Source organism: Amborella trichopoda, chromosome 13, assembly GCF_054954075.1.
Source record: "Amborella trichopoda isolate Santa Cruz 75 chromosome 13, AtrichopodaSantaCruz75HAP2 v2.0, whole genome shotgun sequence".
In the NCBI taxonomy this organism is placed as follows: Eukaryota; Viridiplantae; Streptophyta; class Magnoliopsida; order Amborellales; family Amborellaceae; genus Amborella; species Amborella trichopoda.
Genome location: NC_142348.1, coordinates 41795092 through 41809236, shown reverse-complemented (window position 1 = coordinate 41809236; position 14145 = coordinate 41795092). Strand labels below are relative to the sequence as shown.

Here is a 14145-nt window from a genome sequence, read left to right as displayed (position 1 = left end):
GTTGTTGCTGGTTGTCTTTTTTTCGTACAACCCTGGCAGTTTCCTCCATAAAGAATGAGCCGAAGTTTCATTTGGCACATGGTGAAACACATTATCATCTAACCGTTGTCGGATGAAATTACTAATACCAAATCATGAAGGCTAATTGTATTCTATAATTGACACAATGATGTTACATGGTTATAATATTAGCACCACCACTCTCTAAAGTCTCTAATATGTAACCTTTATGGTGGATGTTTTTATAGCGAATGAAACCCTTATGATATGGTAACATCCATATCCCACCTACAAGTGGTCCAAAACTTTAGATCTTGTTTTCCTTATGTATACATATAGCAAACAAGAATTCTAACGCATCAAATATATATGAACCAAATTGAATAAGTGTCACATACTGCATACTAGCAATATAACTCCTACTAACTAAGTGCATCCCATATGCTTGTTAAACCCATAGTTGGTAAATGGAAGTTGTTGACGATTAACAAGTTAAGAGTGTTCCATGCCAATTCAAAATTTGAATAAGCAACATATTCGAAAGTGCTTGATGGAAGTTATAAGAAAAAATGGAATTGATTATTATGCTTTAGGGAAGTTGATTTAGATGTGCAATTTTTATCCATAGTTTGCTTTAAGGTTTACATGGAATGGGTAAATATAGAAGTTAATGGTAAAGCTTTTCTTCATTTCTTCATTAGTTTGAGCTTACCAAAATTTGAAAACAAGGTTGTTTTTTCCCCACCAACTGAAAAAGAGCTTTGCTTATTCGGGTCCAACATGAATGTGACAAATTTAGAGCTTCACATGTCAAAAAAATGCCCCAGAAAATATCTAAGCTCTAGAAAATTTTAAAAATTAAGTAGTTTGTGTAGTCTCAACTGTCCGATCAAGTTGGGACACGATTGAAAAACTGAAAAACACAAAGTTGCTGATCTTAAAAATAGTGCATTCCTATGAAAATATTATTGACAGGGTACTTGCAGTCTCTACATTCATGCAAGGGTGTGTAACCTGTGTTTTTAAATGACAAAGCTTGTAAGTTTCCCACCCAAAGAAACATGATACTACTGCTAGTACATTGACAGCAAACCTTCCCCTGCTTGTTTACTTAAGCTGAATTTTATTTTCCGCTTCTTCATTATCAAAACTAATTTGGCGGGTGACCGGTTTATGAATGAGTGCTCTTGGAGTAATCAGTCTAGCTCTATATTAACATCTTTATTTGAAAATCATAAAAAGAAAGGTCCTTCCCTCTTCCCAGCCTTCGGCTGCCTGCCCCTCTTTCTTATGCCAGGGTGATCCCTTTGCATTGCTTGGGGACAAATGTTTCAACCAGACCAATTAGGTACCTTTGAACCTAGCCGGTTCGGGCCGGTTGTTCCTTGGGAGCGAGAATACTATTATTTTAATATCTTCTTGAGAGGATAGAGTTTCAAGCATTGTAAGTTTCTTGAAGGGAATTCTCTCTAATGATGTTTTCAACCTACTTTTTGTTTGGAAAGAATTATTAATTGTGTAATCTCTCTCTTCTTAGGCATCATTATTGATTCTTTCAATAAACCTGCAAACAATTCTCTTTTTTAAAAAAATTGCAATGGCATGAGAATATTTAGCATTTCTATCTGTTTCTTTCAGCTATTTGGGATCTTAATCTATGATACCATAAAATTTCCGCTTTCTTTTGCCATTCATCCCATTCCACTTTTAGAGTATTCAGCAGAATGTTCCCCCCTTCTAACCTACCTCTCTCTCTCTCTCTCTCTCTCTCTCTCTATTCGAGCTATTTGAATTGTAACTCTTGCTATTTTTCTCTCGGCCTATTCGAGTAATTGAGTTGTAACACTTGCTATTTTGCTTGGTGTATCACCAAATATTTACTTTTTTCCAATCAATAAGTTCGACTTTCAAATTTCATAACTTTTAACAAATGCATAGCCCCTCTTAGGGCTCGGGCCATGGCGGCCAAGCCTTGGCTCAGCCCTGGCTCAGCCCTAGGCCACATTTTGTGGCCCAAACCCCACTTCTTAATTGCTTGGCCGACCAGGCCAGCCTAGGCCACGGAGCTCATTGCCAGCCCTATCCCTTCTAACCATGTAACTATGCAGTCTGTTGTGCTTACATGAGAATTTACATATTTTTTCTCTTGGCCAGGCTAGCTCAAATCGAAAGGAGGTTGGACCATAAAGGTACTGCTTCGGTGTCCAATAACAAAGCAAGTGGTTCGAAGTAATTCTTGACAGGGATTTGAACTATTTAAACAGTTCTTTCACTGAATAGGTACCATTCGGTTCTTTTAAAAGATTTTGAATAGACAAATATATACTAATCTGGGCAAGCTTTCTTTACTTCTCCTACTCCATAAAAAGTATATATTTCCCCCCCTTTATCCAACCGTCCATTCTAAATGGATGGCTGAGATGGCTCCAATCACAATGTCACGTCTCTGTACTAAAGTATTTTTAATCCTTTTTCTACTTTGACACCAAATTTTGGGTCTCCACACTTCTCTTAAACTCCACTTTCAAAAAATATAAAACAAATATTTCTAATAAAATAAAATGATCAAAATACCTCTAAAAGTTTCAGGGGTATTTTGGTTATTATATTTTATCGGAAAGTTATTTTTAATATTTTTTTAGGTGAGCCCCATTGAGAAGAAGACATGTACTAAATTTCATTTATATGTACCAAATTTTATTTTATATAAAATTTGTAGAAAAAAACTAAAAATAAAAAACTCTGAGGAATTAGATCTGGATCACATAATAAGTGGCTCACTTGATCTAAATTGGACGGCTGGATGGAAGGAGAAGTATATGTCTCCTATACTATTGGGGAATTATAGAAACCTTTCCCTACTAATCCTACTCATGTGAAATACACATATTAATCACCATAAATGAGAAAAAATAGTTCGAACTCATGGTAATTTCACTGAAAATTCGCAAAACTACAATTTATTTTTTTAAAAAAAGGGAACAAGAAAAAGGAGGGGATTTACATTGAAATTTAAGAGGGAGATATGGTGCGAGAGCTTAACGGATTGCCACACCCCCAATTTTTATCTAAGGGGCCATTTGGATACCTGGAAATGTATTGTCTGTGAAATATATTACCGACGTAATACATTACCTGTACATCGATTGTTATTGTTTGGGAAGTATTTAGATGCAACCTGGGAAATACATTGTTATTGTTTGGCTATGTTTAGAAGAAATATAGGAAATACATTACCAACATTTTACAAGCACGTGCCCATAAAAATTCCACTAAAATGCAGAATTATCATTTCTTTTTTTTTTTGTCAAAAAATTCCATTAAAATATGAAATTAAAATCATTATCACACCATTCCAAAAAGATTTCTAAGAATAACATCATCATCATTCCAAAAAGATTTTCTAATAATAATTTGTATCATTTTACCGTCATCATGACACCCTTTCCTATTTATTTTACATGTCGTCGTCACTTACATGATGTTATTATGATAGGCCTTATTTTTTTTATTTTTGATAGAAATCTTTCAAATTCTCTCTATATAATTTCAAATAAATAATAAATTTATGATATTAAATTCAAAATCTCTATGTTACAAGTTAAAAAATGGGAAGAAATTTGATTAGAAAACTAGAAGGTTTGGTAATTGCAGTATAAAATTTTGAGGTATTGGAGGAGAATAAAGAGGTATGTTATTTCTCTTCAGATTTTAGTAATCTTTTATAAAGATTACGTTGTGGGAAATTTTTTATTATAATTGTGTTTTGTAATTTAACATTGATTACTGATTTTTATTTTTATTTTTTTTGTTTTTATATGAGAGCTGATACTTTCAGATGGAGGACGAGCTTAAGAAAGGAGAGATCATCTAGGCTAGTTATTATGAATGAAGAGAGAGGGTGAAGATTTTTCTAATCAAGAATAGGATAGGCAAAAGAGCATGCAAAACATTTCTCAAAATTAGCCGTCACTGTCTCGTAATAGATTTTTTGCCTATCACCACGCCTAATGGATTTCTGATTTGATTTTTCACCTATCACCACGCCTAATGGATATTCTGCTTTTTTGGTACACGTAAGGGGCGTTTAGATACTTGGAAATATATTGGGCCGTTTGGATACCTGTAAATATATTGTATGTGAAATATATTACTGGCGTAATACATTACCTGCAATGGATTGTTACTGTTTGGGTAGTATTTAGATACAACCTACGAAATACATTGTTATGTCTAGAAGAAATATAGGAAATGCATTACCAATATTTTTCCAGCACGCGCCTATAACTATCATTTCTTTCTTTTTTATCACAAAATTCAACTAAAATGCAGAATTATCATTTTTTTCTTTTTTGTCACAAAATCCCACTAAAATACTGAATTAAAATCATCACCACACCATTCCAAAAAGATTTCTATTATAACATTGTCATCATTCCAAAAAGATTTTCTAATAATAACTTGTACCATTTTACAGTCATGACACTATTTCCTACTTATTTTAAGTACCGTTGGCACTTATATGCAATCACATGTTTTTTAACATGACATTGGTTTCAACATGATAAGTCATTAGAACAATATGATTGGAATAACATGATTTTAATATGATAAGCCTTATTTTTATTTATTTTTATAGAAGTCTTTCAAATATCGCTCTATATAATTTCAAATAAACAATAAATTTATCATATTAAATTCAAAATGGGAAGAAGTTTGATTAGTAAACTAGAAGGTTTGGTAATTGTAGTATAAAATTTTGAGGTATTGGAAGAGACTAAAGAAGTATGTTATTTCAATTGAGATTTTAGTAATCTCTTATGAGAATTATGTTGTGAAATTTCTTATTATGATTGTATTGTGTAATACCATTGATTACTGATTTTTATTTTTATTATTTTTATTTTTATATGACACTGATGGCTTGAGATGAGGGGAAGGGCTTAAAAAGTGAGGGAACTGTGTAAAAATTTTTATTATGATTGTGTTATGTAATTTATCATTGATTACTGATTTTTATTTTTATTATTTTTGTTTTTACATGATAGCTCATTCATTCAAATAAGGGATGAGTTTAAAAAGGGAGGGATCACCTAGTTATTACGAAATGAGAAGGTTTAGGTAGGCAAAAACGCATGCGGATTTTCGGATTTTTTGGGAAATCTCGCATAACCTCCTTCTATTCTTTACCATTACGATGTACCCAAATAGTCAAATGTCAAGAAATCCATTCCGCGCGGTGATAGGTGAAAAATTTATTACGAGCGTGTTAGGTAGTTTTGTACCCAAATAGTCAAATATCCAGAAATCCATTCCACGCGATGATAGATGAAAAATCTATTACGAGAGTAAGGGGTAATTTTATGATTAAAAAAATCTTTTAAGCCCTCTCTCTTCATAATAACTAAATGATCCCTGTCTTTTTACGCTCGTCCCCTTATCTGAAGATATCAGTTGACGGGTAATTTTATGATTAAAAAAATCTTTTAAGCCCTCTCTCTTCATAATAACTAAATGATCCCTGTCTTTTTACGCTCGTTCCCTTATCTGAAGATATCAGTTGACATATAATAATAAAAATAATAACTGTCTTATAACAATAAAAAAAAAAAATTAATTATCAATGATAAATTACACAACACAATCATAATAAAAATTTTTACATAACATGATGTGATCCCTACCGTTTTAAACTCATCCCCTCATATGAAGGCCTCAGTGTCATATAAAAACAAAAATAATAAAAATAAAAATCAATAATCAATGATAAATTACACAACACAATCATAATAAAAAATTTCACACAACGTATAAGATATTACTAAAATCTCAATTGAAATAACATACATACTCTCCTCCAATACCTCAAAATTTTATAGTGCAATTACCAAACTTTCTAATTTACTAATCAAACTTCTTCTCATTTTTTAACTCGTGGAAGATTTTGAATTTAATATCATAAATTTATTGTTTATTTGAAATTATATAGAGAGACATTTGAAAGACTTCTATACTAAATAGATAAAAATAAAGCTTATCATAATAAAATCATGTTATTCCAATCATATTGTTCCAATGACTTATCATGTTGAAACTAATGTCATGTTAAAAAATATGTGATTGCATATAAGTGCCAAAGACACTTAAAATAAATAAAAAATAGTATCATGATTGTAAAATGGTACAAGTTATTATTAGAAAATCTTTTTTGAATGGTGATAATGTTATTATTAGAAATCTTTTTGGAATGGTATGATGATGATTTTAATTCAATATTTTAATAAAATTTTGTGACAAAAATAAAAGAAATGATAACTCTGATTTTAATGAAATTTTGTAACAAAAAGGAAAAAAATGATAGTTTATTGACACGTGCCGGTAAAATATTGATAATGCATTTCCCATATTTCTTGTGAACATAACCAAACAAAAACAATGTATTTCGTAAGTTGCATCTAAATACTTCCAAAAGAGTAAGAATCCATTTATACATATAATATATTATACAGTAATATATTATGTTAGTAATATATTTTACAAATAATATATTCAGGTATCCAAACAACCTTTTAATAAATGTTACAAATAATAAAAACCCAACGTTAAGCTCAAAATCATTCCATCAAATGACTGGTGGCCGCGTGGGGCAGCACCACCATAGCTCGTCAAAGAGGAGGCGCCCGCCCCCGCAGCGGTGCCAATTATCAACGGGTTTTGGCCACGGCCTCCCATGCTCCCGCCAACACCAGTTCCGCTACTTCCGCTACTGTTTCCTCTGCTCCCGCCACCACCGGATCCTCTGCTTCCGCGGCTGCCTCCACTGCTCCCGCCACCACCAGATCCTCTGCTTCCGCCGCTGCCTACACTGCTCCCACCACCACCAGATCCTCTGCTTCCGCCTCTGCCTCCACTGCTCCCGCCACCACCACCTGATCCTTCAGCTGTAACTTGGACTACACTACGTAGGGAGCGGTGCAGGCTGAATCCCAAGCCGCGAACGCCGATATCTTCAGCTGCTGGATAATTCTGGTTGATTTGGTCCGAGATTATAAACATTTCTTTTGATTTTGCACTGGCCTGTTAGCTGAGATGGAAAAGAGCAGCAGAGCAATCGTCACTGCTTTTACCCCCATTTTTTAAAAAAAAAATCTCTTTCTTTTGAGTTTCTGCTGATTCCTTTTCTTCCTAGTTTTCTCTCTCCTTTGCTGCTTATTCCCTCTCCTTCTCTCTCTTTTGTTATTGAACAGATACAAAATTCTATATTTCCTATCCTTCTCGTTCCTTTTCTTGCTTCTCCTCTCTCTCTGGGTTGCTTTCTCTCTCTGAAAAAAAATGTAAGTAAATGTGGTGTGTTAGTGGGGATTAAATGTGGTCAGTTAGTGAGGATTTGGGCCCGTTGTATTTTACATTTGGTTTTGGGAAATTTTGGCGGTGGAAAGTTGCGGTTCAGGATAAGAGAGAGAAAAGATAACGAGTGGAAATTTGTCAAAACTGTATTGGTCAATATATATGGCAGTGGCATTATTGAGATATTTCAGAAATGGGTGCCGTTTGTATAGTGCCTGGGCTCTAAACAATCAAATTAGCGTCTACCCTCAAATAGTGTAGAGAAATTGGTTTTAATATTAAAAATCTTTGTGATAGTCTTAAAATATATTTTTATCTTTATTTATAAAGTTTAAAGCTTAACAAATATTATAGATCGACAGATGTATGAAAAATTTGAAAATCTTGAAAATTGACGGTCTAAAAATACATTACAAAATATATTATTTTCAAAACTTGAAATCCAATTGTTTCTCACGACCATGCATCTTGATATTGAGATGATCAATTTGAAGATACTTGAGAATAAAACAACCTCTTTGAATGACGGTTTTTAGGTAGGCTCTAATTTGATGGTTTAGAGCCTCGGCTCTATATAAACTCTTCTCTTCAAAAATTTGAGTATTCTCCTTCGGATATGTTTCATCAAACAAACTTTTAGTTTATAATTAAATTGCTGTGTGAAAAGTCTTGGTGGTCCTCAGATCGAGCTCTACATTTGGGCCAATGGGCCCAAAACCAACGGCCTAATTTGTTTGACCTCAATATCAAAGGTCCATGTCCAAAATTGCAGCTTAGAATATCCTCTAGTTTAGATCAGTGGTCGGGACTCGGGACATTACCAGTAACTCGGAACTGGCCAGGCGGGTTCAATTTTTTGAACACTCGTTTAGAGTTCGCACTTGAATCTCTCAAACCCAGTTTTAATAATAAAAAAAAGTATCCCATCCACACTTGTAAGATTTTTTTTATTTTATTTACATGAAATATGGATTTATAACTAATAACTAAAGAAAATTGATTAAAAAATATTTTTCAAGAGAAATACAATTAAAATAACCCTGATTTATTTTGATCAATATTTATGATTCAAGATATCTTTTTATTACTTTTTCCAATTGTACTTATAAAAATGATAGTCCAAATTTTATATTAATATCATTTTAACATAAAAATTAAAAATAAAATTCAATTGTTGCCCTTGGATGCCTAAACCATTAAAAGGTTCTTGAATATCTTTGTAAGCATTCGACGGCAATACCAACCCATTTTAACGATCTAAAGTTAACTAGGTTCTTTGCCTGAAGGATGCATAGTCCCACAGGACCATGCGACTAATTAATAAAACTGCACCTTACACCTCTTCGACTCAGTGGGGCAACTTTAAGCAACCACCTGTACAAAGCTTGGTTTTGGCCGGTGTTAAAAAAATCGACTCGGCTAAGGAAGTCGAGACCTGACGATTTACTCGGGCGAGTCCAAGTTGCCTCGACCGAGTTTTAAAACGTTGGTTTTGGCTATGTGCATCTATATGAATCTCCACTACAATACCATAATATACTCTAGCTAATTTATTCAAAGAGAAAAAATAATACTAATGCTAATAATTATATTTATTGAAAATAGGAAAATTTATAGTAAAAATCCTATTTTATTTAATTTTTTCAAACTTTAGAACAGAGTCTATTTCATATTTTAACTCAAAGCTCACTTTTTAAGAGCAAACTTAGTCGTGGAGCGGTGGAGGAGAAAAAGCACATATCGCAGTTGGCAAGCAGTTAGCTTAACAAGCTAAATCGAAGCATACCTCTCAAGAATACCTATCATCCGCCAGGCATCTGAAAAAGCGAGTGGAATCGCTCACTAGTTGAGTTAGAAGTCAGTCTCCTATTCATATGAATTCTAATTAGATTCATAAGAACAAGCTTCATGCAAAGACTGTGGAAAGTCTTTTGAAAAATCCCGTGTTTTGAGCCTAATCCCTAAGCAATAGCAATAGCAATTGCAATTGCGTGATGCAAAGGCTGTTTTCGCATTCCGTTAAAGGAGCCGGCGATCATTTAAATTTTGTTATTTCATCTACAGACGCAGCTATAATGTACCACGCCCATGTTGTCGTAGTCACGCCCAGTGAATCCTCCTTATATATACATGTGACTTACGGACGGTATGACCCTAGCCATCAGCCATGTCCTAGCCAGGCTTAATAAAAATAAATAAAAACTGAAAAAATAAAAAAACAATACAGGGCCAGGCAGGTCTAGATCAGCCTTGTCATGGGCCCAAGTCCAGACTGGCCTAGCCTCAAGCCATAGTTGATGAGCCTAGCTCGGCCCCAAGGCCGCATTTTGTGGCCCAAGCCCCCTTTCTTCATTACCTGACCAACGGGCCCGGAGTAGGCGACACAGTTCATTGCCAGCCCTATCCCTTCTAACCATGTAACCGTACATTCTCTTGTGCTTACATGAGAATCTACATTTGTTTTTTTTCCTCTTGGCTTGGCAAGCTCAAATCGAAATGAGCATGCATCATAAAGGCAGTCCTTTGGCAGGCCTTTGAACTATTTAAAGAGTTCCTTTATTTGAAAATGTGCCCTTTGGCATTTGCAATACATATATTAATCAACGTAAACGAAAAAAAATAGTTCCAACTCATGGTCATCTACCTTAAAAATTCGAAAAACTACAATTTAATCATTGATAAAAGAAAATAAAAGTTTACACAATGGTGATGCCCAAATTTGAGAGGGGGATATAGGGTGAGAGCTTAACGGATTGCCTCACCCCCAATCTTTATTTAATTGTTACATAAAAGAATTGTATAATATAATTACGTATTAAATAACCTCGTAAAAATCCAATAAGAAAACCCACGTTAAGCTCAAAATCATTCCATAAAATGACTGGTGACCGTGTGGGGCAGCACTATTGTTGTGGTGCGTCGAAGAGGAGCCGCTATTATTGTCGTGCCTCCAAGAGGAGGCGCCAGCCCCCGCGCCGGTGCCAATTATCAATGGGGTCCGGCTAGCTCCACCACCAGATCCTCTGCTTCCACTGCTGCCTCCTCTACTCCCACCACCGCTGCCTCCACTGCTTCCGCCGCTGCCTCCACTGCTTCCGCCGCTGCCTCCTCTGCTCCCACCACCAGATGCTCCACCTCGGCCTCCACTGCGCAGGGAGCGATGCAGGCTGAATTTCAATCCACGAAGATGGGTATCTTCAGCCACTGGAGAATTCTGGTTGATTTGGTCTGAGATTATAAACGTTATTTTTGCTTTTGCACTAGCCATGTTATCTGAAGTGAAATACGTAAAGATGCCAAAATTTTCATTTCTTTTTTGGGAACAAGTGAGGAAGCTCAGAGATTGAATTACCTGGAAGATTTTGGAGAGGAAGCTCATTGTTGGGGGCCGCTTTCAGTGGTTGGTAAAAGAGGGAAAAGAGCAGCAGACCAATCGTCGCTGCTTTCATCCCCATTTTGTTTCTCTAACTCTTTTTCTTGTGAGCTTCTCTCTCTTTCCTTTCCTGCTAATTCCTCTCTCTCTTTCCTTCGCTGCTAATTCCTCTCTCTCCCCCTTTGTTATTTCATTTCCTTCTAATTTCTTTTCTTTCTTCTCCTCTCTCTCTTTCTCTACGGCTTGCTTTCTCTCGCTAGGATCATATAAATAAGTAGAGGCCGTCGTCCGATTTGACGAAGGATGTGAAAACCGGACGCGTTTGACTCGTTCAATCATCTTCTCTTCTGCAACGTTTTGCTTTTCGGAAGCGACGGAGTAATGTTTCTGAAGGTCTGAAGCAAAAGTACATATAAACTCTAGAGAAAATTACAAAAACCCCCAAGACTATATTTTTTTATGCAACTGGCCTCCAACTTGCATTTTTCTTTCATTTTTTTCTCTAAAACAAACTTTCTATGCAAATACCTTCATGAAAAAAAAGTTCACTTTTTTTAAACGGAAATGCCCTTTTTGTACCTAAAAATCATTTTGGTCGTATTTGATGTTGACTTTTGGACCCCATTAACACATTGCAGGAGCGCACCATCACATTGTCGAAGCGCTAAATACTGGACTGCTCTAAGATAACTACCTGACTAAAACTAAGCACTATCGGATGGCTTTTCATATAGTGACGAAGTCATGGAATCCAATAATATCTACTAGCGGATCGCCTTTGCAACTGTCGAACTGCATTTTACACATTACCAGAGCCCTATTGCCAGACCGTACTTTACTGTCGGACCGTACTCTATACAGTACCAGAGCCCTAATGCAGGACCGCACATTACAAAGTACTGGAGCCCCTATTTTGGTGGGATAGAGGAGACAGAGGCGTGGGTAAAGTAAAAGTAAAGCAAATTCACCTCAAAGATTTAGAAGGATATTTATAGCGGTAGAAATATTGTTTTTAGCAACATCAGATGGCTTATTGGCAATGAAGATAACACTCTCTTTTGGTTCAACAAATGGCTTGGTGATGCGCTCTCTTCTACTTATCTTGAGCTCTTTACCAGAGTTGCTCAACCTGATGCAGAACTTTCAGAGTTGATTTCTCTTTTCTCCTCTAATTGTATGGTCTGGAACATCGTATACTGCTACAATAGGCAACCGGACATGGTTATTTCGTAGCTTCATAATCTCCTCCAACAGCTTAAACAAGTTTACTTCTCTTCTGATGTCGAAGATTTGGTCATATGGGAATCAGAAACTAACGGACCTTTTTACGTCAAATCAATGTATAGGCTCATTTTTATGGATCAAGTTTGTATTGTTGATACCATCTTTTTGCCATTGGATTACCAAAAAAAAGAGTTGTGATTTGGAAAATTTTCAGCAGTACAATCATATGGCAGATTTGGTTAGAACGTAACAGGAGAATCTTTGATGGGACTTCTCAGAGTATTGAAAGGATAAAAGATCTCATTTTACAATCTATTTAGAATTGGTTTTCCTCCACGTCTGAAGGACGAAGTGCCCTTCGGACTAATATTTATATCAATTTGAAATTTTTAGCTCATTCCTCTTCTCACTCTAGCTATCCCTTGGAACTTGGATTGCACCTCTAAAAATTTGCCTCAAACTTAATTTTGATGGCAGCTCATTTGGAAATCTAAGGCCAGCAGGTGTTGATGGGCTTCTTCGCAATAATTTTGGATTGATTTTTCTTCTTATTTGGGTCCTTGTGGGTCTACTACAACCAATCGTTTTGAATTGGCCGCTCTCCTCATATTATCATTGACAGGGGTTTCATTGGTGATATTATAATTGAAGGGAGATTCCCTAAATATTATCAAGTGGTGTAGAAAAAAGCAAAGGATCCCATGGTCTTTATTTACTATTTGGTTAAAAATTCAAGACTTATGTGTCTGGCTTAATTTGAGGATAAGCTTCGGCCACACCATGCGCAAAGCCAATGATGTTGTTGATACGCACGCTAAACATGGTATTTCTCTTCCCTTTTTACAAGTTTGTAACAATTTGATCCAATCTTTGTAATCTCATGCTGTTGAAACATTGTTTTAATAAAAGCTGATGACATTTGTCAAAAGAAAGAGTTCCTTTATTTGAATATGTGCCTCATGTGAAATACATATATTAATCACCATAAACGGAAAAAAATAGTTCAAACTCGGGGTCATCTACAGTAACAATTCTAAACAACTACAATTTAATTATTGATAAAAGAAAAAAAAAAGTTTATATAATGGTGACGCTCTAAACGTTCAAATTTACATTCAAATTTGAGAGGGGGATATGGGACTTAACTTTACGTAATATCGGAGTCCTACCTTTGCAACTGTCGGACTTAACTTAACGTAATATCGGAGTCCTACTGCCAGACCATACTATACATAGTGTTGAGCTCTACTGATGGACAACACTTTACAATAGTCCTACTGTCGAATCGTATTTTACACAGTGCGACGACCCTATTGTCGGATGATATTTTACACAGTAAGAGAGCCCCTATTTTTGTGGGATAAAGGAAAAATAGGCATTGGTAAGGTAAAAAGTAAAGATAGGCAGTTTAGGCATTTTTTTTTTTTGATTAACTGATATTAGTATAAAAATTTATTTAGGGGAAAAACGTGATAAAAAAGTTAGGTGGGTAAGTTCCCTAAATGTGTAGTGCGGTTTTTTTGTAATTATCCCAAAACTTTATGAGAAAAATAATAAAACGCCGCGGTCAACATTCGGTCTTGGGAGATTTTTTTCGTTGCAAAGTTTGGTTCGGGAAAATAGAGAATGAAAAGATAATGTTTGATTATTGAGATTTTTAAAAGTTCGAATATTCTGATCCTATTTCGTCAAACAAACCCTTCATTTTACATTAAATTTCTGTGTCAAAAAGCTTGGCGGTCCACAGATCGAACTCTGGGCCAATAGGCCCAACACCAACGGTCATTTATTTTTATAAATATAACTAAAAAAAATTTATTAAAAATTTTTTTTAATAGAAAAATAACTAAAATGCCCCTGATTTATTTTAATCAATATTTATGATTTAAAATATCTTTTTTTCTTATTTTTTCAAAATTTGAGAAAGCAAAATATTTGGCTGTTGAAGAGGATATTATCATATCAGGCAGTTATGTAGGTACATTATTAGTAGATTTATGCAATAGAGTGCAATGTGAGATGTGAGAACAATTTATTCAAAGACCAATTGTTATAGTTTGGTGACAGTTTAAATTATTTTGGTGGTAAAATTATTTTAATTTTTTTATGTTTAAAAGATTTTTAAAAAACAGAAAAATGAGTAATGAATGAAATTTAAAAGTATTAAAAAATAAAAGACTTAAAAGTTACTTTTAACTCCT

General features: G+C 34.8%; 1 protein-coding gene and 1 long non-coding RNA gene across 2 annotated transcripts; one reads left to right on the top strand and one right to left on the bottom strand.

Annotated features, from left to right (window-relative positions):
- Positions 1-9887: 9887 nt before the first annotated feature.
- Positions 9888-11074, bottom strand: LOC105421283 (uncharacterized). The gene is made up of 2 exons (XM_020672392.2): positions 10700-11074; positions 9888-10575 (listed from the first exon to the last, which is right to left on the bottom strand). The coding sequence occupies exons 1-2, from the start codon at positions 10800-10802 to the stop codon at positions 10163-10165; spliced, it is 516 nt and encodes a 171-aa protein (XP_020528051.1). The 5' UTR covers positions 10803-11074; the 3' UTR covers positions 9888-10162.
- Positions 10230-12214, top strand: LOC148779231 (uncharacterized). Its single transcript, XR_016046977.1, has 2 exons — positions 10230-11113; positions 11359-12214. It is a non-coding gene; the product is annotated as an uncharacterized LOC148779231 (long non-coding RNA).
- The last annotated feature ends 1931 nt before the right edge of the window (positions 12215-14145 follow it).